Below are 27866 nucleotides of genomic sequence, written 5' to 3' on the forward strand. Positions count from 1 at the left end.
CTAGTCTTGGGTTTGGATCATATCAAACGTGTTTGATATTATCTCAAGTTCAGTGACGTAACACAATCACCAACCAATAGATGAGCGGGGGAAAGGTCCCCAGTCCCAGACCGGCCAGTAAAACCACTTCCACAGGAAAAAGGAACATCACAATAATGTTAGTAAGCTCAGTCCTAAATAAAAATATAGTGATGTCATATATTTAGATTTTTGGGGGCGCTGTTTCTTAGTAAAGAGAACAATAAGGAGACCCAGTTCAAATGTATAAATAAATGTAGGCCTATACATAAATAAGTAATAAATAATCGATGATGAATGTATGATAGACTAAATAGGACCTAAATGTATCATCATGAATTCATTTGTAAATGTTCCTCTCCTTTTTTCTTCCTTATATCAATTTGTACAACTTTTCATGTGATAAACCCTTTTTCAGCTTTGTGAGGATGCATTTTGTGGCGTCGTCTTCTCTTCTTTTTTTTTTTTTTTTTTTTTTCAACACAAACCACTGCACACACTAGAGCAGATAGTCTTCCAGGAGTCTTTTCAAAGTCTTCTGACGTAGCATTAACCACATAACAGTATATTAACTAGTTAAAATTAGCCCTGACTTTGGACTTCAGTTTTATATTTTGTGTTTTTCTGTCTTTCCCCTCCCTTTTTTTTTATCTGTGTCTCCCTTCATGCAGGCATGTGTGGCAGGCTGGCTGCAGATTAGGCCCAGCAGGCCTCAATCAGCTCATCAGCCTCACCACCAGATCATTCTGGGATATTCTGGTCGTGCTGACAACCCATAGAGAAGTATTTTTTTCCACTGTGTTTTTGGATTAATTCTTACTCTTGCCTTTGCTGCCCTATACCTTTTTTGTGACTTTGTCAAACAAACCTTTTTTTGTACATAATTACTGCTGTCCAGTGTCTGCTTTGGGGTCAACACCGATAATATATTTAGAATATATAAAACAATCTGAGTGGGTCCATTCTGCATAACCAGCACTTTTACTTTGATGCTTTAAGTTCATTTTTAGGCTGATTTTTTTTGTAGTTTTACTTCAGTAACTTTTGAATGCAGGATTTTTACTTGTAGTGGAGTAATTTCACAGTGTATTAGTACTTTTACTGAAGTAAAGGAAGGATCGACTTTTCCACCACTGTGTATAATAGTAGGCTATATTGCACAGAAGCAACATAGCCTTATCTAGAATATTAGGCCAAAGTAAGCACCTGCAGTTTTTAATGGCTAATATGGCATTTCAGATAAATTATTTATTCTACAGTCACTCCACATAACACATAACTGTTTCTAATTTAAAATGAGCAGAAAAAAATACTTTTCTATTTTCATATGTTTCTCCAGGTGTTTGACTTCACACTGACACCTAATGCCCTGCACCCCTCGCCTGTCTCTCTATCTGCGTCTCTGCCTCCATCAGGACGCAGAGCTCCGCCTCGGATGCTGCTGCTGCTGTTTATCTTATTACCGCGATACCAGAGCTGCGTCTTCTTAAAGCGACACGTCGGTTTATTAATTAGACTAGCGGAGAGAGGCGGAGAGAGACGCCGAGGATGCAGATGAAGTGAGGGCGCAGCATCCACCGGTCGCCACCATCTTCTCCCTGCAGGACGTCGCGTGTCGCCGCTTCATTTCCCCCCTTGAGGATCTGATACCGGCTGTAATCTGAGCCTGCATGCCTGCAAAACCCCCAAGACCCCCCTCCTCCCTCCTCCCTCCTCTGCTCTGCTCTCCATTCTGCGATGCATGGACTGCCAATGCGTCACACTCGTTCGTTCCGCAGGCGCGTCGCGACCTTCTCGTCTCATGTTTAGATGATGAAATTTGCTGTGAAAATGCGGCGTCACGCTCCTCACTCCTGCACATCACATGGACTCTGTAGCCTTCATGGTTTCTGTTAAAGGCGGCAGTAAACCCGCGGTTTGCGCGTCCTTGTTCGCCTCTCCGGCCTTTTGTATTTCTGCGTTCCCGTTCGCCGCTCATGCGTCGCCGCTTCCGCGTCACCGCATGCGCTCCTCCTCCCCACATGGACTCTGAAAGCTACGTGAAGCGCGCGTCGTCTCCGCGTCTACGCCCTCGCTCTGCCGCTGATGCGGTGCGCCTGGGTGATCGCTATCTCCTCGTCCTGGCCGGTCAGTGATCCTCTGGTCCGGGGGGGCAGGTGTCCGCAGAGAGGCAGGATGGTGCGGATCGCCAGCGCGCTGGGGCTCGTCATGTTCAGCGTGGCGCTGCTCATCCTGTCGCTCATCAGCTACGTGTCCATCAAGAAGGACTTTCTGCTCAGCACCCCCAGATATGGACCTAATGGAGGACCCAGGATGTCCATGTTCCACGCAGGGTTTCGGTGAGTCCAGGCCTGAGTGTAAGCTGCAGGCTGTATGCTCACTGTTGGTTTGCATCACATCAGCTGAATGTTATTTTTAGCTATTTCAGGTGTGTATACATGCTGACAGGGTAGAAAAAACAGCTGAATGTGACCTGGGGTTGATACAGTATTTGCTTTCCAATGTGCCATTTCTTGATTTTGTCTTAAGTCCTCATGAATGTTTTTTTTTTTTTTTTTTTTGGTTTTCCAGTTGAACAGTCATCTGTCAGCTTGTGCTGGTAAGGTGGAGCAGTCTAAGCAGTCTAATCAGAAAGAAACACTTAAACTTTGTCAGCTGCAAGGGTGTAGCACTGACCCGGCACAGATAAGGCCTCTGCTGTCTGCGGCCTGACAGCTCACAGTATGTGCTTTCATGCAGCATTTGTCATTCGCAGTTGTTTGGTTACTGTAAAAGAAGGTTTTGATACCATTTATACACTATATATTTATGTATTTATACATTTATGGTTTAAGCTTGCCCCCACAGTTCCAATAAAGGAAAATTGCTAATGATATCAGACAAATGCATGTTTTTGACTTCAGGGTTCCTTAGAAAAGTTGTGAGGCCCAGGGGGATGTAACATTTAATGGGGCCTGGGGCCCAGCGACCAAGTGTCTTATGACAGGGCCCTGGTGTTGCCCAAAGCAGTCAGTACTGTAAAGTAGTTAATAAAGATGGTGTATTAATTCATGCATGTTTATCTCATTTCATTATAACCTATAGACATTTTTAACAGGAAACAGTTTATATGTTGATTCTATAGCATTGTGTTGGTTAGACTATAGATTTATTGCTTTTGAACGAACAGAAGATGAAAAAATAAATCGTAAATCGCAATATTGGCTGAAAAAAATCGCAATTAGGTTATTTTCCCAAAACGTTCAGCCATAGTAAACAGTCTGTTAGACAACATTACACTTAATAGTTCATTTAGTTGGCTACATTGAGAATATACTGATTGAGTATGTATTAGGCAGCCAAAGACAGTTTTGCTAGCTAGCTAAGGTTGCTAGTTAAGATTAGCTTGTGATAGTTGGAAGCGTGAAGGTAAAGAAAACTGATCTCAGACCTGCTCTTTTCTCGAGTGTGCTCACGTTCTATCTAACAAATCTCATTGGTAAGCTTTCCAATCATAATATCTATGTTGTAGTTTAAGAAAAGATCTTAAAAATATATGTGAGCCACCAGACTTTCAATACAATTGGGGGAAACCTTGAACTTTGTGTAACCCTATTGCAGACACAACACTGATATTATATAATTTAGCAGAGCTCCAGGTTAATAACAATGTTTTTTATAAAAATTTATGGCTGTAACTATTTTCCAAATGCACAATTCACTTCAGACCTCCATCTTTGAGACACGGTTTGGTTCACACATGGTGAATTCTGTATAAAATAACTAAAAGACTTAAATGAAGAAATAAATGGACTTATGAACTTAGAAATTAAACACAAATAGTCCAAAAATCAAAGTCAGCTTAAAGTACAATTTTATGTCACATTGTCCCAGAACAGGCCAATACAATAATCGTCCAATATTAATGCATTTCTTAAGATGCTTGGCTACTTTGTGGGAAAGGAATGCTTTTTCTTCTTTCCTGTTTCAAGATGACAATGCTAGAATCAAACACACTCGGTTTGCGCTCGGTTCCATGTTGCTTTGTTTACATTTTGCACCGCCAACTTTTCAACCAATAAGAAATAATAGTGTGAGTAGATTTCCAGCCCTCCACTTTCGTACACGCCAAGGTTATTATAGTTAACGAAAACTAACAAAATAACGAAAACTAGAATGGAAAAAACATATTAGCTAACTGAAGTAAAAATAAAAACGAGAGTTTAAAAAAACCCAATAACTAACTGAAACTGTATTTTGTGGTTACAAAACTAAGTAAAACTAACTAAATTATAGTGAAAATGTCCTTTGTTTCCGTCTTTGTCAACTTTTTTCATACGTAAACCTTTTTGGTTGATATGAAATCTATTTCATCTATCTGGTTTTATGACTTAATAAACTTATTGGGGCTGAGATGGATCAGACAAAGGAAATAAAGGCAACATTTATTGTGACCTTATTGAATCACGCACCCTACAAATTATATTGCAAAAAAACTAAAACTAACACTAAAACTAAGGATTTTCCCAAAAATAAAAACAAATGAAAACCAACAAACTCACTCAAAAAAACTCATTAAAATTAACTGAATTTGAGAACAAAAATTGACAACGAAATTAAAAGTAAAACTAATGAAAAATCCAAAACTATTATAACCTTGGTACAAACACATTTAAAAAAAAAATGTATTTGGTTCGCTTTTATTCTGCACTGTGAAAGCAAACCAGACTAAATACAAAACAAAGAAAATGTATCAATTTCACTCTGATTCGGACTGACCAAACAGACTGGGGTCGTGAAAGCGCCCTAACTTGATTCTGTCGCACAGAGACCAGACCACAACCCCATCCAACACCTTTAGGGTGAACTTGAACAGTGACTGTGAGCCAGAATCTATCACCCTACATCAGCATTAGACCTCACTAATGCTCTTGTGGCTGAATGGGAGCAAATCCCTGCAGCAGGTTCCAACATCTGTTGGAAAGCCTGAAACCACTGTTAAAGCAGCAGATTAATGTCCAAGGTTTAAAAAAAACACATGAGCATCCATCATATGGTTGTAATGTTTAGGTGTGCACATACTTTTGCCACTATTGTGTGTCAAGCACAGCAGCAGCCTTAATTAAAAAAGCTAACCACTTTGCTTTAGGTGCTCACAGGAGAATCCACACCACCTGCAAGCACCAGCAGCTCAGTTCCCATGTAAAAAAACCTCTTACTAAAGGAATACCATGACAACATAATAGCAGACACGCTAAACAAAATGATGATGAGCTTGAACAAGATATGAGATTATGAGCACCTGGTTATACAGATGCATAAAACTTCTGCTTAGTTAAGCCTTTGGAGTCCGGGGCTATTCTGTTGGTCTTTTTATTCTGCCTGTATAAACCACGTAAAAAGTTCACCCTGCCACATTGGTATCATTGTTCTCAGTACAACCTCACCTATATGACCTGATTATTATTTTGACTTACTGGATCAACATTTTGAACACAGAAACACTCACAAAAACCCCCATAAAAAACACAATAAAATTACAAAAAACACACAGAAACAGAAAAACACATAGAAAACAGACAAAAAAATTACAGAAAACACATAAAAACACATAAAAATGACACAAAAAGTACAAAAAACACAAATTACAAAAAACACACAAAAAATCTCTTCAAAAACTTCAGTAAAATCATGTTAGACTTGGTTGATGTAGTTTTAACCTTTGCTGAAAAAGAGTTGATGCGATAACGAGACATGGAAACTTCCAGAAAAGCCAAAACTTTAGAGGGAAGCTGACAGCAGGGCTCTCCGGCGCTTTTGTGGACTCCAGAGGGTTAAGGTGGACTACATGTTAAAACAGACAACTGAGCATTGAGCTTCCTGTAAAGAATCTAGGGTCAAACTGACATGATGTTTTTGGAGCAAGGCTCACAGGTGCACTTTTAAGCTTTCTTGCAAAGAGTTAGAATAGAAGATCATGTCCAGTGTTTTCCCTATAGTCATCAGCAGCCCTCAACACCTCTACAAAATTGTAGGTATCACTGTAAAAATTTCGCATGATCATTAATTTCACAGCCGAAATACTGTTATAAATGGTGTAGTAGAAGCAGTGCGATGCTCTGCTCAGGGCAGGAGGCAGGGGAGCTAGACGGGTCAAACTTAAACCCAGGAGACCAGAGTTTGTGTCCCGTGTGAAACCAAGAGTCTGTGTTGTCCCAATTTACATTACTGCATCTGGTAGTTAAGTGCAGAAGTCGTTTTTAAGCCCATCACTGTTGTTTAACCCTAACTTTAGTCAAGTGGGTTTATTGCCTTTCTGTGTAAGTTAGAGTGGTTCATGTGGAAAGGTGACATATATTTATAACTGATACATATTTAAAGTAACGTCAGTGTTTCGTGTTTAATTTGAGAACAGATTTTAGCTTTTAGTTTATCTGAGGAAGCAGCTTGCTTGATTCAAAATTACACGTCTCCGGTCCTTACAATTTAGTTTTTACATTTTTGTCTTTGTAGGGATTGTAGAACCTGATAATGTAATAAATTCCCGATAATGTAATAACCCGATAATGTAATAAAAATCTGCACTTGAGTCCATTGAAAATGTAATAAAACCTGATAATGTAATAACTTCCCGATAATGTAATAAAGTGCATTTCCCAATAATGTAATACACTTTTTTACCAATAATGTAATAAAGTATAACATCAAGCACCTTTAGATTTCAAGAAGCTGTTGAATTCGTGTGTCATGGATACCTCGTTTGTGAAAAACGGATGAACGGGTCAAAAGTTAATAAACATTCAACTTTGACCTGTTGGTGGCGCTAGAGCTCTTGAGCTAGTGTTGCCTACACAGTATCACCACTTGAACCCAAGTAATGGGTGGTCTGCTGTTAAATTATTACAATATTGAGGAATTATAACATTATCAGGACTTGCGAAATGAAGGCTAATCTGATAATGTAATAACCTCCAATTAATATTATACTTTATTACATTATTGGTAAAAAAAAGTGTGTTACATTATTGGGAAATGCACTTTATTACATTATCGGGAAGTTATTACATTATCAGGTTTTATTACATTTTCAATGGACTCAAGTGCAGATTTTTATTACATTATCAGGGTTATTCCATTATCTGGAATTTATTACATTATCAGGTTCTACAGGGATCAAACATATTAGACACAACATGGTCATTAGTTTGAGAACCTTAGAGGTGCTGGTAGTTGTATGTTTAAAATGTGGACAGAGCCAGGCTAGCTGTTTTTAGTCTTTATGCTAAGCTAAGCTAATGGCCTCCCAGCTGTTTTTAGTCTTTATGCTAAGCTAAGCTAATGGCCTCCCAGCTTCAGCTCAGAACATATTCCATTATGTGGCACTTTTTAAAAAAAAATATGACTACTACTGTAATAATAGTAGAATAAAAAATAATAGTCATACTATTACTGCTGCTGCTACATGAAGGCCTACTTTTACTACTAATCTACTCCTACCATTGCTATTACTTCTATTACACTATTTTCCACTATAGCTACTTCCGCTGCTTGTTCCACTATTACTAGTTAGGCGGCTTAGATAAATAAAGGGGACACGCCGGACAAAAGAACCAAATTTTTTTCACATGCTCTCCATTACCATTAGTTTGAATTTTTGGTAGGAGCCACTTCATCAAGATTGCGGATCGGAGATGGGAGCCATATAAAGTCTATGAGAACCAGTATATCTTCCAAGCCACTTAGAAGGTCAATCTTGGTGTCAAAATATACATTTTCTTGGTCAAAGAATAATTTAAAGCTATTGAGAATATCACTAGATGATTGTTATAATAGGTCATATACAGTGCATGTATTTCTGAAACTGATAACATGCACTAAAGGTGCAAGTTGCTGTGGTGCAAGGTGCTCATACATGAAGGCACACTGGAATTGCACGGATCTTTGTGGTTGTAAATGTTATAAATGATAAAATTGAAGCAAATAAAGTTTAATTAAATGTATTCATGTTATCAATTTTTCAGAATACATGCACTGTATATGACCTATATTAATGTCAGACCGCTTAGGAACTGAGTTGGAAATTAAGTTAATACATGGCCAAAATGAACATATCTATTTGATCAAATAATCATCTAGTGATTTTCTCAATAGCTTTAGATGATTCCTTGACCCAAAAAAATTATATTTTGACACAAAAATTGACCTTTGAAGTGGTTTGGAAGATATAGCGGTTCTCATAGATTTTATATGGCTGCTATCTCCGATCCGCAATCTTGATGAAGTGGCTCCTACCAGAAATGGAAACCTATGGTGATGGAGAGCATGTGGAAAAAATTTGTTGCTGTTGTCCGGCATATCCCCATTCTTCTCAAATCTGGTCCTAAGCTGACACTGCTATAACTGCTGATATCAGATATACATATATTTGCATTAAGACTAGTCTTTTTGATTAGAAAAACATCAAATAAGGTGAAGATACACTATACCTACATCATGGATGTCATGTCAGTGGTGGAGGACACTGATTGGCAGCTTTGCCCGCTTAACTGGTCTAAATGTAGTACATGTCAGTGTGTTTCTCAGTCAGTTGAGTGTGTATCAGCCTGAAGGAAAACAGGGCATCTGTCACTTAATCCTACAGCTGTGAACTAGATCAGCTCGCTCACTCCCAGCTCTGCTGTCTCTCCTTAAGTCCATTTACTGCCATGTTTCCTATTATTTGATGCCTTATTTGTTTGAAAAGATGAAATGAGTGAACCAATACACCACCACCACCGTTATTATTAGGAAATGTAACCTGTGTTCCAATTCCAGTCAATATGGTGAGTATTGCGATACAATATATTGCGATTTAACTGTTTAACTTCATTTTGTGTCCACAAAATTCAGTTTGATCAAGAATTGTTTTACCCAATAAGAGATCATTCTCAGTCTATTCATCTCACTTCAGTTTTTTTATTCCTCCACAATGAGAGTCAAACCCACCGTGGTATTCCGACTTTACTTTTACCTCCCTGTTTTCGGCAGTTACAGTCACATTGCCTCCACATCAGCGTTATGAGGAAATTGCCAGTATGCTAGTAGAAACAGAACATAGAGGTTTCCACAAAAGCATCTGTTAGATTTTTGTCACGGGCTGGGAGCAGGACAAAATTTTGACATTGAATTCTTTATACAGGAAAAACTGACTGATGTTGTACTACTGATGGAATTAGCTCCACAGAAAATACCAATATACTGAAATTGTAGGGACACATGGACAAACCAACAAACTTGTCAGGCCGGGCTCAAGTCAGGACTCAGATGCAGAGCAGGTGAACTTAAAACTTTCTTTATTCCAAGAATTATTCCAAGAATGCAGCAGAGTGAAAGAAAAGGGCTATGAAACACGTGACTCTGAGTAAAAACTAAACAAAGGAAAGTCGCTCCAATGGAGGAAAAACACTGAGTCTATCTATACTAAAAACTAAATATATATAAATCCTAATCTAAGATAAGGGGGAAAATACTAACTAAACTCTCCAGGGGGAAAACTATTAAATAATAACACCTACAAACTAAAAGCGCTCCAAAAAGGAGGAACAAAACCTGATAGAAAAAAAATTAAAGATTCTACTAAAACACTATGAAAAAGGGGGGGATGGGGGGGGGACAAAACGGCTCACCTCACTGCGTTGTGACAAAACTGTTTGCATGTGAGAAAAATTAGCATTTTACCTGCATAGAAAATGTCTTTTCAACTTGTAAAAAATTAGAGCAAAAACAAAGGTGTTGCACTGTTAAGATGGTCAGATCCTGTGTGTGTGTGTGTGTGTGTGTGTGTGTGTGAGAGAGAGAGAGAGAGAGAGAGAGCTGTGTTTACATCTAGGTTTACTGCATATTGACTGCATCTGATTCCAGTCCAAAGAGGAAGTCTGTTGACACCAGGCGAGCAGATTTCAGTAGGGTCGCTGCAGTACGGCTCCATGGAAAATCATTCTGTAAATCTTTGTTGGGTCAGGTCCGAAATGTGAGATGCTAAAACAGCATCGTTCTGATGAAGGTTCTGGAGGCCAGCGAGCCGTCCTTGGATCTGATTTACAGCACGAGAGCCGCATTCATTTTCCCCGCGCCTGTAATCATTTTCCTCCTCGCTCGCCGTCACCGAGGGCCAAGGTTACGCTCAGAGTGAGTTAGATGTGAAGGAGGGCAGCAGAGGAAAGAGAAAACACTCCAGTGGACAAATCTATAGAAGTTTCCTGCTGTGTTGTTGTAGAATGAGAGTTTATGATCAGACTCTGTATGTGGTGTGGTGGTCGACCAGTACAGGTTTTTTAAGGCCGATGCCGAAACAGATTATTTTGACATCAGTCTTAACCGATCCCCGATATGTGCTGCCAATTTTTTGGGCTGATTCTTGGAGCTGATATTGCCTTTTCTACCTCCATTTACATGATAAAAATGACACAATGATAACAAATGTTACACAAATATAAATTTAAACAAAGAAACATTTGTTAACAAAACAAAACATATTAAATGATAAATGGACCTGCACTTATATAGCGCTTTTCCACTAAACCACTCAAAGCGCTTTACGCTACAGACTGCGCTCATTCACCCTTTCACACACGCATTCATACTGGTGGCAGAGGCTACCCTAAACGGTCCCACCTGCCACCATTGGGAATTCATTCACACATCGATGAACGCAGCATCAGGAGCAATTTGGGGTTCAGTATCTTGCTCAAGGATACTTTAACATGTAGGCTGCCATGGTCAGGGATCGAACCACCAACCTTCCGATTGGTAGGCAAGCCGCTCTACCAACTGAGACACAGCCGCCCAAACAGTTGGATGTTAACAATGTGTATTTTGTCCTCGAGGTGGTGGTGCCTCAGATGAGTCCACATGTTTGATGTGTTTTTCTTTTTTCCGGTATCAGCAGCAGCTCACCAGAGAATGGCAGATGTTGCACCGAGCCTTGCTTGCTGTTGGCTCAGTGAAATGGGCTCGATACAAGTAAAAAACGCAAATATCGCCCCGATATATCAGCTGGCCGATGTTTTGGTTGACCTCTAATGTGGTGCAGCCAGTAGATGGAGTCCATCTGATGCAATCTGATATTCATGAAATTTGATGGATTGTCCCTGGATATGTTGGCTCTGCAAGTGTAACGTCATTAGCTAATTAGCACTAAATGAACACCAAAACATTACCTACATGGTGGCGCAACATTAAAAGTCATGGCATCAGTAAAGTGAGTAGGATTCGGACTCTGGGGACCATGAATGTCGACACTGAATTTCAGGGCAGTTTTTCCTCTAGTTGTTGAGATAATTCCGTCTTAAACACAGCAGTGACAGGACTTCATTGACATCCATAAAGCCGCTCTTCATAACTAAAAATACCTATATTTATCGGGCATTTGTAGTTAAATCTTTACACATTTGTCTAACTGATTGTGGTGCTAGTCATCAGGAAACATCTTCTGGGAACCATGATTATATGTACTAAATGTGCCGTTTTTCTTTGGCTATTGTCAAGAAAACTTTTTTTCTTGTTTACTTTCACATTTATTATAAATGTATTGCCTTAACCAGTGAAATGTCTTTCAATGTGCCCAATTGTCAAAATATTTGTCTTTTTTATTTCGCTAGCACTTTGCAATTGTTGCAAAAAAAACCCTCAAATGATCACCATTTAGAGCTGTGTTATATCACAGCTATAGGTGTTTTCTGGTGTCGAGTAAGTATTTGAAATTCAATTTACCTCTGCATGTTAGGTCTACCTCATTTTAAAGTCCTTGGTGATGATAAAGATAAGAAAACATTTATTTATTTGTTTTTACATTCCTCCTACAGCGAGAGGCCGCCTCGCAAACCTGACCTGAGGTGACTACAGAGTGCTGACGTTTTCATTCACAACATGGGACTAGTACTCTGTTTTTCCCTTTTTCCTTATTATATTATATTATATTATATCATATCTATGATCTGACACTGAGCATTGAACTGTTTGTGTTGTGTCATTCACTAGACACAAAGCAACAAGTTAATGACCCTGAATGTTCTCTGAAGCTTTTTGGATGGTGTGGTGTTGGATTTGAAACAGCATGAAATAAAGAAATAAGTATTTGTACTTCCAAATTTAATTTTGCTGAATTTAGCCAATATTTTTCACAACAGAATAGAGCTGTGACACCTCATTATTCTATTTGAACATTTTTATTTATATTTGACACAAGTTTATCATCTTATTCAAGGTTCTTTTCCTAACATAAATAATCTAGATATTTGGGGATCAGTAAAATATATGAACAAAAATAGCACCTTGATATAATATAAACAATCCCTTTGAGAAGTCTTTATACAAAGTGAGACTTTTCCCAACTGCAGTAGTATTTCCACTGCAGATTCTCCTCAGTACTTTATATCATGCTGATCCTGATTCAGCGCTGCACCTCTCTGACTCACCGGCTTCAACAATGGCGGACGCTGCAACTACAAAATAAAGCTGCTGCTGGAGGTCTGACTGCCATCAGATCCGGGTCAAACAGTATTTACACGTATTTCTTAAGGTTTGTCACAGAGGTGGGGTTTGCCATACAGGACAGATTGCAGAAGGTTTGAATGATCACATGGACCTACCAGAACCTTGTTTACACTTGGTTTTTAAAATGTAACCTGGACGATCGGAACACAAGTGGACCGCGATTGATACAAGTGAACTATCACCAAGATGCATTGTAATCCGATCACACAAACCATTTAAAAAACCAAATGTAAACAGGGTCTCATTGAGCACACCTCTGTCATTGTCCGAACTGTCCTGATGCAGTCAATTCCACTAACCTTTATGCAACATGGACCAAACTTACTTACAAATACTATTTGACCAGTTGTGTCTGCCATAGCAGAGTCTTGACCTGAAACCTTGACATTTTGATGTTTAGTCAAAGGACGAAGATCAACGTTCAAGAGCCGAGTTCTCTGTTTTAACCAGATTTTTCTGAACCTGTCTCTCCCAGAGTCACATGAGAGGAGGGGTTTCATCTCAGAGGTCCGGGACACATTTTGCCAGCCTGTTCTCCACTGAAAAACATCAGCGTTCGTTGATCCTGTGTACAGATAGTGAGAAACGAGCTATATTTACGTATTTCACCGTCTGCTGTGATGAGTCCGCAGCCATCTTGCTGTTGTAGTAGTGATCGACAGCCAAGCAAAGTTAAAAATGTGGATTCCCTCATTAGGTTGGAGAGTGGGGTTTGCGTCCTTTGTGAGAACAAAAGAAAATTATTTTTAACTTAAGTTTAATTGTTTACGTAAGTTACGTGAAAAAAGTTTTTTTACATAACTTGCTGTAGTCTCATGACCCTCGTAACTGCTTCACTTCCGGCATTGACGTTCATTTATTTACTGTTTAAACTGTCTTTTATATAGAGCTGCAACAATTATTCCGATAATCGAACAATTATCGATTATTAAATTAATCGTTAACTATTTTGATAATCCAATAATTGGTCTTTTTAAAGACAATAAGTCCAAATTCTCTGATTTCAGCTTCTTCAATGTAATTATTTCTGGTTTCTTTGTTCCTTTTTGACAATAAACTGAATATCTCTTTGGTTTGTGGACAAAACAAGAGATTTGAGGACGTCATCTTGTGGTTTGGGAAACACTGATTGATATTTTTTTGACCAAACAACTAATCGATGGGACAGGAAGATTTTTGCCCTAAACCTAGGTCAGTCACAGTCACGACGTGTGCTATTTTTAGAATGTGCCACTGTACAGCGAGCTGCGATACGGACATGCGTGTCATAATTTGTCATTTAGGTTGGAGAACTTGTTGCATTTCGCCCAGCTTATCACAAAGACTAGAGGCAGGGGAAAACTTGTACTTGTACTTTATCAAAAGAAAAAAAAAATACCTACAGACAACTCCAAATCTTTCAGATTAGCATTTTGTATTTTAGATACACTTAGATCTTAGGTAGCAAGCAAGCTAATGTCACATTTTGCCAGGTGGAGTTCTAGGTAGCTTTGAAAATAGGAAACACATGGAACCAGGACACTTCAGACACTCGGGAGTTTCTAAAATACCTAATGAGTAATAATGATGAAAATACAGGCTACTAATACTACTGGCTCCATGATCAAGACAGGACTTTGAGATGCTAACTGCATTCTTTGTACCCAGCAGTTTTCGGTTAACAAATAGCTAACTGTTGCTTAAACCACAATGCTTCATGCTAGTAAATCAGACAGCTTTGGACAAATATTTTGGTGTATTTAGACTAGCATTTCTCCTTTGCTTCCACTCTTTGTGCTAAGCTAGGCTAAGCTCATTCTGTATTATTATTATTAATCTCAACCTGATGCACAGAAATGAAAACCAATGTCCATTTTCTCATTTGACTCTGGGTAAGACATAGACATAGAGTGTTGGATTTACAGGAAACGTGGACTAAATGCTCTCCTGACCTAAGAAGGAAGTCATTCTACCAAGAGACATCATGAACACGAAATAGCCAATAACATTAAAAATGCCAAGGTTTCCATGCAAAAAAAATCCCACAGAGAAAAGCTTACAAAGTAATTAGTAGTCTTGGTTTTAATATAGTCACTTAAAGCATTGAAAGAGTTGAGGCTTCTTGCACTGCAAAAAAAAATGTTCATCTTATCAAGTACGTTAACCTCATGTCCAGTCTGAAAATGAGACCAAATTTACCAATGAGGTGACAAGTTTAAATTACAGTGAAATGGGGGTAATACCAGCATCATTTCAAGATGCAGACGGTTGTTATAAAACCATCTTGATATGATACTTAATTTGACTGAAGTGTAGATATTTAACTTCACATACAGGGTCATAGTTAACTAAGATGAACTTGCTAAGATGGACAGAATTTATGCAACAGTTTGGCCTTATTGCTCATCTTCCCACAGCGCCTTGGGCTGATTATAGTAAGAAAAGAGGCTGAAAGTCTGTGTTTACACTGAGCTGATAGTGTAAATGGATCTGTTTTTTTGCAGCTGGTTTCCTAAAGGCTAAAGGAACAAAACCTTTCTTTCCTGCTGAATGGCTCAAACACTTGCAGATTTCAAATGGCTTCTTTTGGAGGCATTTTAGCTTTGTGAAGAGGGCGGAGCTGACTTTATTTCTGCAGAGCCCAGCTGGAGGTTTATTGTCATAGTTTTGGACATGATCTCTACAGCTACAGCAAGAAACACAAGCAGTCAGGCATTGCGAATTATTTCCACACAAAGTTTAAATTTATGTGTTAGATATTTAAACAAAACCAAGCAAGTTTGTATTAAATCTGTGTTTTTTTTTGTTGCTTCTTGCAAACAAAAGAAGCATCTTCATGATGCATGACGAGAAATAAATTAAAACATTAAAAAGTTTACATTGTATCTTGGGTTTGGACTAAATTTGCAACATTTGTGCATGCAAATTTTCAGCATTTTTGCATTTAACTCCAAATAAAACAATACAATCTGGCTAAGTTGTTGGCTTGTTTACAACCTGACTGCTTGTATTTCTCGACCTGTCAGACAAATGATCCAAAGCAAGTAAACAAGGATTTAATTCCATTACCTCTAAATCCCATTTTAAAAGAGCTAAAATGCTCCTCAAAACACTTTGAAGTGCAAGTGGATGAAGTCAACGTCCTCTAAACACAGAAGGACTTGGTTAACCCCCGTGTCTCCATCTCCTCCTCCTCGTCTGTGTAGCTCCCAGCTGGCGTTGAAGTATCTGGATCCAGCTTTCACCCCTCTGACCAACGCTCTCAGCGAGGACCTGCAGAACTCTTCCAGATGGACCTACAACAGCTCTGCTTTTCTACAGCTAAAGTACGTTACACACACACACACACACACACACAGTCTCTCACTCTTCCTTTGGTGTATTTGGTTGTCTAACCACTGAAACTGATGTAACATGATCAGTGGATTGTTTCGCAATCAAACAACCATTTAAAAGTAATTGGAAACAAGTCCAAGTTAAGTCTCAAGTCAGTTGAGACAACCAGGTTAAGTCTTCAATCAGCTGTGAGAATTCCAAATCAAGTCTTATGTCTCGTCAAAGACAATCATAAGTCAAATCTAAGGCTGATTTCCAATCAGCTGGGACAAGTCCAAGTCACTTGTCAAGTCCGTTGCGATAAGTCCAAGTCAAATGTTGGCTCTCGTCAAAGTCAGCCTAGAGTCAAGTCTCCAGTCCTTGATGGCAAGTTCAAGCCTAATTTCAAGTCATTAAGAGTCCAGATCAAGTCTCAAGTCAGCTGACACAAGTCCAAGTCAAATTTTGTCTCTTATCAAAGTCAGTCTTGAGTCAAGTATTCAGTCCTTGATGGCGAGTCCAAGCCTAGTTTCAAGTCATTAAAAGTCAACGTCAAGTCTCAGGTCAGTTGAGATAGGTACAGGTGAAATCTTGAGTCACCTGAGAGAAGTCCAAGTCATGTCTCAAGACAGCTGAGATAAGTCCAAGTCTAATTTTGGCTCTCATCAAAGTCAGTCTTTAGTCAAGTCTCCAGTCCTTCATGGCAAGTCCAAGACTAGTTTGAAGTCATTAAGAGTCCAGATCAAGTCTCAAGTCAGCTGACACAAGTCCAAGTCATGGCTCAAGCCACCTGAGAGAATTCTAAGTCTTGTCTCAAGTCCGCTGATACAAGTCCAAGTCAAATTTTGGCTCTCATTAAAGACAGTCTTTAGTCAAGTCTCCAGTCCTTCATGGCGAGTCCAAGACTAGTTTCACGTCATTAAGAGGCAAGGTAAAGTCTCAAGTCAGCTGAAATAAGTACAAGTGAAATCTCGAGTCACTCGAGAGAAGTCCAAGTCATGTCTCAAGTCAGCTGAGATAAGTTCAAATCTAAATTTGGCTCTCGTCAAAGTCAGTCTTTAGTCAAGCCTCCAGTCCTTGATGGCGAGTCCAAGCCTAGTTTTCATGTGTCAAGTCAGCTGAGATAAGGACAAGTCAAGTCTTGAACCTTGTCAAAGCCATCTTACAGTTACTCAAGTCTACAGCCCTTGAGTGCAAGTCCAAGAGTAATTTTCAGTCAGTCGAGACATGTACATGCCAAGTCTTATCAAACCTAGTGTAACATCAAGTGTGGTGTCCTGAAGGGCAAGTCCAACTCAAGTTTGAAGTCAAGCTTTTTGTCTTGTCAAAGCACATCTCCAATAAAGTCTCACCTCCTTTAGGGTAAGTCCAAGTCAAAGACTTGCCTGTAACGCTGTCTTATATATTTGTTCATTGTTGCGGGTCGCGTCTTACAAGCTGTAAGTCAAATCAAATCTTGAAAAAAAGTGTCACAGCCGTCAAGTCCAAATTAAAGCAAAAGTCCTAGAAAAAGCAGACGTAGAGTTTGTGCAAGCAGAGAGCTGAAATCCTGCTCAGTTAAATTGATAATTAGAGATAAAGCGTCACAAAATGAAATGCTCACTTTAATAATGATGTATTTTAATATTACAAAAGGCTTCATCAGGTTTGGCGGGTCAAAGGGAAGAACAACAAGAGAACAAATGTATCAACACCAACTGTCTGCTAATCCATTATCCACATTAATCTGCACAATAATCATGTTTAATGCAGATTGAGAATTCTATCCGTTACATCTCACCGTCAATGGAGTCACTGTCATCATAACTGTCGTTCTGAGAGAGTTTAAATGCACAACTGGTATTAACTGGTTTTACTGTGATTATAGTTCATCAGATCTGTTCAGTACTGGGTTTAAACCCACACAGGCTTTTCCCTTTAATCCACTGTTTGTCTTTATAAGAATTACATTTTGTTGTGACAATCCATCCCCATTTCTGACTCCGCCAACACACTTTTTAAAAGGTCTGTCTTTCTACATGTATTTCATTTGCTTTGATGTTTTTTTTGCTCAGTTATAAGATTGCATGTAATGTTGAGGGTCACCTCATTGAAATTGCACCTATCCATGCAAATAGTTCTGGTATTATTTGTTCAGGTTTAGAGATATTAACTTAATATTTCTGTTGAGATTTCTTGCCCGAAATGGGATGAAGGTCTTTCCAATATTTAAACAGATATTATTTAGACTGACTTCTGGACGTAAGGATGCAGTGATGACTTAAAACTTTTTCTCTCACAGAAAGGAGATCGCTCAATACATCGACATCCCCCATAACTTTACATTGATAAGAGACTCAGTCCGAATTGGACAGCTGATGCACTACGACTACTCCAGCCACAAGTATGTCTTCTCTATCGGCGAGAACTTCCGCTCACTCCTCCCGGAGGCCTCACCGATCCTCAACAAGCACTACAATGTCTGTGCCGTGGTCGGCAACAGCGGCATCCTCACCGGCTCGCGATGTGGACCCCAGATCGAGAAGTTTGACTACGTCTTCCGCTGCAACTTTGCACCAACTGAGATCTTCAAGAAGGACGTTGGACGGCGGACCAACATGACCACCTTCAACCCCAGCATCCTGGAGAAATACTACAACAATTTACTGACTGTGCAGGACAGGAACAACTTCTTCCTGAGCCTGAAGAAGCTAGATGGCGCCATCCTGTGGATCCCGGCGTTTTTCTTCCACACGTCAGCCACAGTGACGAGGACGCTGGTCGACTTCTTTGTGGAACATCGAGGTCAGCTGAAGGTCCAGCTGGCCTGGCCCGGAAACATCATGCAGTATATTAACAGGTAAGATACACAGTAACAAGACATTATCAAGCATTTCCACCTGGTATGAACCTGCTGTGACCTGTACCTGGATAATGACAACTAGTGTTATCGTGAACCGCCTACTGGCGTGATCAAAACCACTTCCAATCATTGAATTGACCAAAGAGTTAGCATTCAGTAATGTAAAAACCCCTCTGGCCTCATTCTGCCCCCATTGTAATCAGATCTCAATATGAATATAAAGACTTGATGTCGGCTAACGTAGAGTGACACAAGTCAAGGGAAGTAATACTGCTGAATGGGTACTTATTGTCCCAACACCAGCTGGTCACCTTAGTTTTATTGACGGTTAACAGTTTAATTAATGTGGGCCTCAATGGTACAGAGGTAAAAGATACAATTCATTGTTGGGATTTGGTGTTTTCATTGGATTTGTTGAAAAAAATATAGATTTTCAAGCCCAATCCTGTTTTGAAAAAAGTATGTTTAAGAACTACACCCATAAAGTTGGAATAAAATATTTTTTTCATCTCTTTCCATGAAAAAGATTGTGACAGTGTGGTTTAGTATATATCTTCTCAATATTTTATTAATCAATCTCTTCAACATATCGCAATAAAAATTAAATGTCCAATATATTATTCCAACCTTTTGGGCGACTGTGTACTTGGTGGTTTTTGTAAAACAACTTGATTGCTGTTTGGATCTTCACTGAAAGCTGTTTTTCCAGTCTAATAATTGGTCAGGATGAATAGATGACATGGTTTTATTCCTCCTGCACCTGCTTGTGATTTTTTACTCGTTGAAATGGAACTGCACACAATTAGGTCCCATTTACACCAGCACTGTCCAAAATATTTTTGCTGTAAAGTTGCACATTTAAGAGGACAACGGCTTGTCACTGGGTCAGTACCCTATAATGTACAGCTGCTGTACCTTTGACATTGCCTTGGGAACATACTGTATGAACCAGGTCCAATAATTATTCCTTGTGGGTTCATTAATAGAAATAGTGAATAGAAAATCACTCCTACTGTACCCACATTTCTGATAGGGCAAATCACTTGACCTTAAGGTATGTACCTTTTAGAAGGCCAACAAAGGCTCCCAAACCAATGTCAAGGGTACAAATGCTGTACCTTAGAGGGTAGTAATTAAATGTAACTGAGGGTTTCTGAGGGTGTGGTAAGGATGGTCACCACCATTCCCCTAAAAAGTATAACACACATTACACAGTTTTCTGGGAAAAATTTGTCAGGACCTCTTTTTTTTTATGTCTTTCTGTGTTTAAAATGCATATCTGTTCTGTTTGCAGTAGCTTGTGTGCTTGTATTCTATTGAGCTGTGCTCTATATGGCAAAGAGGAGATTTAGGCTCCAAAGCCGGATTATAAGGAAGCAGCTATTTAGTGAAAGGTATGGCACAGAGCTGTAACTGTGTGTGTGGAGAGGGATTTAAGTCTGGTGCTTAGTGTTGTAGCAGCAGAATAGACTGCTCGTACAGTAGCCTAATCTTCACCAATCCCATTAAAACTACCTGCTCTGGAAGAATTACCACGTTTAAGCAGCTCAGGCGGCTTTCAGCACCTCAAGGGCTCGTGGAGATGGTTTTGTTGAGCCCAGTTTGGAGAGTTCCCCCTCTGTGACGCTGCAGAGCAAGGCTGCCTGATGAAAGCATCAGCAGTGGTCAGATTTTTTTCTTCGTTCAAACCACCTGAAGTCATTGCTTTCAGTAACAGTGTATTGTCTGATTTTTGGTGAAAGACTAACAGAAATATGTGGATTTAGGTTTGTGCCTATATCCACATGTCACACAACTCAATATATACTTGAATATTAAGCTAATTCATACATGTTTTAAAATCATTTGGCATAAAATAAGCTGTGTATCATTCGTTCTTTCCATTTTCAATTGGTAATCAAAATCAAATAATGAAAAATTGATTGGTTATTTTGTTATTTGTTGTCTATTATAAAACAAAAAAATGAATAAAAATGTTTGTTTTTTCATGTTTCAATCTTAGGCTCAGATCAAAAATACGAAATGGAAAAACGGGAACCAGGAATGAATTTGATTTTATATACACAATACATGGCCGGCTCAAAAATGATGCAAACGAACAGATAAACATTGGCTACTGCAATTGGCGAATGTCATCTTATTTGCCGATAAGCCGATGGCAGTTAACGTGGCAGATATCGGCCAACATCGATGTGCGACCGATAGATCGGTGCATCCCTACATTATACTGAATTAATCAAGATAACAGATGAACATGGAGGAACTAGGGCTACACGGTGATGTAGTGGTCAGCGCTCTCGCCTCACAGCTAGAGGGTCGCCAGTTCGCCTCCCGCCTGCGGCTCTTCTGTGTGGAGTTTTCATGTTCTCCCCGTGTCAGCGTGGGTTCCCACCGGGTTCTCCTACAGTCCAAAAACATGCACTTAGGTTTAATTGGTTACTCTAAATTGCCCGTAGGTGTGAATGAGAGTGTGATTGATCTCTGTGTGTCAGCCCTGCGATAGTCTGTCCAGGGTGTACCCCGCCTCTCGCCCATTGGGCCCCGCGACGCGGTTAATGGTAATGAATGAATGAATGGAGGAACTATTGACTTTAATTTACAGAAAACAGGAACAGCCCTATAATAAATACATGGGTTGAATTCAGGTTACACTTGTTGTCATTTTAAAAATATAATGTTCTTGTGATGTATAATTCTTCCCTTTACTTTTGCTCAACAGCTACTGGAAAACCAAGCAGCTGTCGCCGAAGCGCCTGAGTACCGGCATCCTGATGTACACGCTGGCGTCCTCCATGTGCGACCAGATCCACCTGTACGGCTTCTGGCCCTTCGGCTGGGACCCCAACACGGGAAAGGAGCTGCCGTACCACTACTACGACAAGAAGGGCACCAAGTTTACCACCAAATGGCAGGAGTCCCATCAGCTGCCCGCTGAGTTCAAACTCCTCTACAAGATGCATACAGAGGGCCTGCTGAAGCTCTCCCTCTCCCACTGTGCTTAGGGCTCAAACAGAAACAGGAGCAGTGCTCCTTCAAACCCCTCTAATGCCTCCACAGTTGTTGAAATGACGAGGCAGACAAAGGAACATCTTGGCTGTGAGGCTGAGTGGGTGCAATGGGTTCTTAAACTGTTTCCAGCCCAAAAGCCCCGCTTGACAAATCGTTTGTACAAACCGCAACAGCTCAAGAGACAAAGAGTCTATTTGTTTTCTACTGCTCCAGAATTTCAAAGGCGAAAAAGGACCACAGTTTTGGAAAAGATGGCTGCAGCTGGACTTTTCGGCAGCTTTGCTTTCCAGCAGAATATCACAACCTTGAATTGCTTCATGGTGTTTTTATCACTCATCGCTCTGAGGACTACAACTACAAAACAGCAGGCTGACTGTAAAAACTACAAAAGCGCTGTGTTAAAAAGAAGCCAGATCTCCATGTGACCAACAGTTCGGGAGGACGCCCTGGCAAAACAAGTTGAAACTGGCTCAATAATTTAATCATTTAATGCGGGATCACAAAACAACTAATCTGATATGTTAAAAATGCACAATGGACCACATGTAGGAAGCGATAAACTAACAAATTTATTGTCATTATTTTGATCGTACCTCTTGATTTCTCGCATTTACCAGTGTTTTTTTTTATTTATTTTTGCTCATATCTTAGGCAGGAGGACATTTTTTTCACTCTGACCAAGATGAAAAAAAAAAACATCTTTTCATAGCCCGCAAATTGCTTGTCCAATGCAAAGAAACATACGGTTTTAATTTGAGGAAGATTTAAAAAATTGCATGAATACCATATACTCAAATTTAGATGATTACATATGAGTATATGTTTTATCTGGGTTTTTGATTGTCCTACAATGCCAGAACTGACTCACATTCAAAATCACATTGGTTTAAGTTTATTGAATGTACGTCAACTTCACTACCCACCAAGTCATTCTTATTAAGGCCTTTTTTTGGTGCCATCTCTGCTCTTGGGGATGAGTATTTGCACACGGCACAAAACCTGCCCTTATATGGTGTTTCTAGGGGGCATTACCTATGCTAAAAGACATTTATGATGATGCAGGATTGATCATTCAGCACACCTGGGTTTAGATAATTAGGACGGAATTTCTTTCTTTCTTTTCACAGAGAAAATGAAAGAGAAATGTAAGAGAATGTTGCAGCTTAAGGCCCGTTGCTCATAGATTCCATGATAGAGAAAAAGAATCACCGTGATAACTTTCCCGTGTTGTAAAATCTCATATTGTCCTAAACTACTGAGCAGTGTTGCATCTGATAAGCCTTCAAACTCATGAATCAATTGCTCGTACTGGAAATTCCGTTAGTACAAGCAACATGCACCCACCAAAACAGGCCCTCCCATTGGTTTTAGTGCTGCCATAAAACAGAAATATGGTTTGAAGTAGTAGTAACCTGAACATAGGCCAGAGCCACAGCTTTCAAGTTCTACTGGCTTGATTCTCTGAATATGTACAATCACAAGCTGTGTGACTTGGGACCATAAGGTAAACTTGAAGAAGTTGACATTAATCAACAGGACTAGATTGGACGACCCCCACATGCTCTCACTCAATGTATGGACAATTTGATTAACATTACCTGAGGTGAAGTAGCCTGATAGAGATACCAAGCGTAAGAAGAAACTCCTGAATGTTCATGTACAAGACTTGAAATACAAAGTTATGTGTAGAATGCAAATTGATTTACAAGAGAAATCACCAGCAAGTATCCTCCTATTTACACAATTTCTGATCAACTGATGACTCTGATCATTAGGTGGATATGACAAGCCTACAGACATATAATATATCCATAACGTCAACAGGAAATACTTTATTTACCCCAATAACACAAGCATTTTAGCATAAAGGTATACAATCTCAAGTAGCCCTTTTCAACCAAGCCGGTTCCCGCCGGTGCCCAATCGCAAACCTGTTCTATGGTTTTTGACCCCTATATCGTAGTACCGGCCCTCTGCCAGGAAAACTGGTTCCACAATGGCACCAACTCTCTGCTGGTCTTGAACCGTGAACCGCTTATGTCAGGGCCTGGAGGCGGGGCTATCTGACCAACAAGAGTAACTTGGTGCCGTTGAGAGAGACCAACTAAAATATGTATTCATTATTTGATTTGTTTAACTGCAATGTTATTGATACAGGCTAGCGGGCTAACACTAGCGGGCTATTGCTAGCGTGCTAACGTTAGCGGGCTATCGATAGTGGGCTAGCTTAGCTTACAACAAAGTCCATCATTAGCATTTTACGTTCAGTGTAAATTAGATTGTATTGGGCGTCCACAGTGATCCAGATAATCAGCACAGATGTGTTGTAGAGACACAGACTTTTTCTGAAAATGGGTCCTATGTTCCCCATGTTTGAGGGGTTATGGTTATGGTTAGGGTTAGGGCTTAGGGGTTAAGGTAGGGTTAGGGTTAGCTCGAGACCTGCAGGTTGGCCACCCCTGATCTAATCTTTCCTCGTCTAGGCTTATTTGCATATGCGTGTCAAACAGCCGTAGGCCTACATAGGTCTATTTGCCATGAAATTTGGCAGTAATGGTGGAAAAAGTAACAGACCGGGGAACATAGGACCCTTTTTGGGAAAAGTGGGCAAATAATGGTCCTATGTTCCCCAGTCAAAGAGGGGAACATAGACACGCTCCCCTTTCCGAGAGGGCGGAGACATATACAGACGTAAATGGTAACGTAATGACGTGGCTCTAGTGAACAGGTTCAGAGCTGGTTTGCACATAAACCAATTGCAAATCGGTCAGGCTCTAATTAATATATAATTGCCTTATTAAGTTTTTACAGCTAAAGTGTGAACAAGTTTCTGATGAAAACCTCCAGCAGACACAAAGCAACATCATGATCATACGAGTTGTTTTTGTGTCCACTTCATGAATGTACACTCTCTTTTAGCTCTGTTTTTGGTCTCCACCAGCTCCTGAGAGAAATATATGGTTCTTCAGCTGCTAAATGTTCCACTTTCTTCACCGGGAGGGGTTAACTTAGTCTGTCTGCCAATTAAAACAATAAATAGGATTCAGCAGAAGCTCTCTAAACTATCAGAGCTGAGGCTTTTTAATATCATATACACTTTCACACTTCACCACAATAAACAGTTAGCACAACCATAATCTGTAAGGACACAAGTTAGAGGCAGACTGTGTCCATGAGACGTCTTTAACGGTCAGAGAAGCACAAAGAGGGACATGAAGTAACATCTTGTCACTCAGTACCACAGCAGAGGCACCACAAATGAACATAAAGTCCACAATGTAGTTTGGGATTGGGCTGTGGGTTTAAAGTGACAGCTCTTCTTAGCCAGCACTATGCAACTTATCAGGAAGATTCCCTTTCAAGCCACTATGCTGCCATTTCTTCCTTCTGTGTCCTGGTTATTTATTTGTATTCCCTTCATGTTTGAGTATTTTTAAAACATATGATCAGGATGAAAGTTATGTGTTAGAACTCACAGATTGGCTACATAATAAGCACGATATTTCCGCTGTTGGTACTAAATGTTCACACTTTCAAAAAAATATTGGATGAACCCTCCATCAATCGGCATCTGCGCCACGATGGTGGTTGTTCTAAATCAACCGCTTCAAACTGTTACTTGAAGCCTGAGAAGATGGATGTGTGATCTTGCGTTCTCCAATTCTCACATGATCAAGTGAATGCTGCTGTGACAGTTAAAGGGATACTTGGCTGGGAATTTAAATTTACCCTGATTGTTAATCAAAGGACTGTCGATAATTCAAATCAGAAATAGTTTCCTTTAACCAATAAATAGGACATACACTGGACAATAACCCTATGTACTGATGGGACAATGTGAGAAACTGGTTAAGAAACAAATACAAAAGATCTTGATTGATTCTCACGTTGTTGGCATTTTCATTTGATTTTAAAATTTCAAACACGAGACATGTTGACCTATATCTGAACCCATCGGCTGACAACGACTTTACCTCTGCGGGATAATAGTCATTAAAGATCAGCGTATCAGCCCCACCACACGATTTTATCCCAATACTTGAGTCACGATACGATATTATTGCGATTTTAAGCATTTTGCGATTGCGATACAACATAATCTGATTAAACTGTTTAACTGCATTTTGTGTCCACAAAATTAAATTAAATCAAAAATTGTTTTGTCCAATAAGAGAAAATTCTCAGTCTGTTCATCTCACTTCAGTCTTTTTATTTCTCCACAATGAGAGTCAAACCCACAGACTGACCAACAAAGTATTCAGTCAAACTGAACTGAACTGATATCAAACATGTATGGACGACAACAACTGCAGCATTTTATCAAACTTTCAAAAACAACAAGCTTCACTGCATACAAAAAATAAATCCAGCTTTGCAGCGTTATTTCGATATACTTCCTGACAAGATATCCTGACGCCTACAGATTCTTTAGATCTGAGCCCGCTATGGCCTCCAGAAAAAAGAAAAACGGCAAAAATACTAACGTGCCAGAACGATAAACATTGATACTTGGCGGCCATGAATCGATATAATATTGCCACGCAAAATAGAAAAATAAATACTATGCTGTATCGATTTTTTCCCCCACCTCTTATGGTCATGGCTTTGTCTTTCATGCACCGCTCATTGTTTTGAGACATGAATATGCAGCTGGTGTTAAGAGACAACATCTACGCCCAGATGGTTTCTCTGCACATGAATGAAAAAAAAGCCAATGTGTGGTCAAAAATAGGCTACAAACAAAAAAATCTTGTCCCATTACCTACAGATTCATATTCATGCATTAGGTTGATGATTCTGGTATGGGGATCCCTCCTTTGTTCTTCTTTTATTTAATTTCCCCCATTAAAGATTTTTTCCGTAATTGAGGGAATTGAAGGTCAGAGGGAATCGTATGCTGTACAGACTTTAAAGCCCTTTGAGGTACATTTGTGATTTGTGATTTTGGGGTATATAAATGAAAATTGAATTAAATATGTCGTTAGAGAGATTGGTGTGAGACAAGAGGATTTTAGATAATTTAAATAATTAAAACAAGAATGCCACATGCTCTCACAGCCATGAATTCCAAGTGTACATATTAACTACAAATGTTTTGTGTCATATCATATGGCAGCGCTTCAGTTCACAGAAGTAGCGACTGCAATTTTTATCAAATAATGAAACGTTATTTTGGGATTGGATTACATTTTGGCTAAAGAAAGGTTTAAGTTTTCTTTAACCCCAGTGTTTTGTGGTATGGATGTTTTTCATATTAATTAGTGTTAATGATTTGAAGTTCTTAGTGATGTTTTGGTCCCCTGTGCTTTTTTTAATGTGAGAACCGATATTTCTGTTGCTACATCTCTTTTTATCATATCCAGTAATATCCATACATACATACTGTCATCTGAATTTTACATCTGAGCATTCTCCTCAAACATACATATACAATTTCAGAATTTTATTTTGAAAAGTCTGTCAAACCTCCAGGCCACAGAGCCCTGACAAAAGAGAAAAGGTGAATTTTTCACACATGAAACACCATCTTACATGTTATAAATTCACTCATTTATTTTTAGTCGTATCAAATGTGATTTATCATAGATACATGTGCTGTCTTTTCATGTTTTAACATATTTGCTGCAGTGTGTTGATGAGACAACAGAAACAAGGGACTATTTTTGTAATCTGCAGCTGAACTTTAGCTGGTTCACCTCTTGTTTGTTGTTTTTCTTCGTCTCCGGTTTCATTCTCCAATGAGACATCTATGACTTGAAACACGACTTTTTCAGGACTTTGACAAAAAGATTGTTGGCATGAAGGTTAAACTTGATGTTTAATAATAGTAATAATGTTATTTTTTTGACTTTAGCATATTACAGACTCTTACAGATAATAATATGATGTAAATGTATTTTATTTTTGTCTTCTTTTTGCCACCTTTTATTTTTGTAATATAAAGTATCAGTCAGTATCAGGTAACATTTTTCCAGAATGTATTTTTGAATGATATTAATGAGGATGGCTCCATTCATATCGACATTTCTGCAGAGATCACTCTATGAAAGGTAATATATACTAGAACCACATATGCTGTAGATTTACAAATATGTTTTATTCATCCAATACTTGAAGAAAAATATATCTACTCTGTATTTATTTAATCATTTAGTCATTAAAATGAATGAAATGATCAATTTGACAAAGT

The 27866-nt window shown here is 39.2% G+C and overlaps 1 protein-coding gene across 2 annotated transcripts; it reads left to right on the forward strand.

Moving 5' to 3' along the window:
- The first annotated feature begins 1512 nt into the window (after positions 1 to 1512).
- st8sia3 (ST8 alpha-N-acetyl-neuraminide alpha-2,8-sialyltransferase 3) lies at positions 1513 to 27864 on the forward strand. 2 transcript variants are annotated; one of them, XM_059357823.1, is made up of 5 exons: positions 1513 to 2357; positions 11841 to 11870; positions 15717 to 15836; positions 18107 to 18664; positions 21387 to 27864. In XM_059357823.1, the coding sequence occupies exons 1-5, from the start codon at positions 2104 to 2106 to the stop codon at positions 21667 to 21669; spliced, it is 1245 nt and encodes a 414-aa protein (XP_059213806.1). In that variant the 5' UTR covers positions 1513 to 2103; the 3' UTR covers positions 21670 to 27864. The 2 variants fall into 2 exon arrangements, with proteins under 2 accessions (XP_059213806.1, XP_059213807.1); XM_059357824.1 differs by lacking the exon at positions 11841 to 11870 and having other exon boundaries at positions 1554 to 2357.
- Positions 27865 to 27866: the final 2 nt, after the last annotated feature.

The sequence above is a fragment of the Centropristis striata genome, chromosome 19 (assembly GCF_030273125.1).
Source record: "Centropristis striata isolate RG_2023a ecotype Rhode Island chromosome 19, C.striata_1.0, whole genome shotgun sequence".
Lineage (NCBI taxonomy): Eukaryota > Metazoa > Chordata > Actinopteri > Perciformes > Serranidae > Centropristis > Centropristis striata.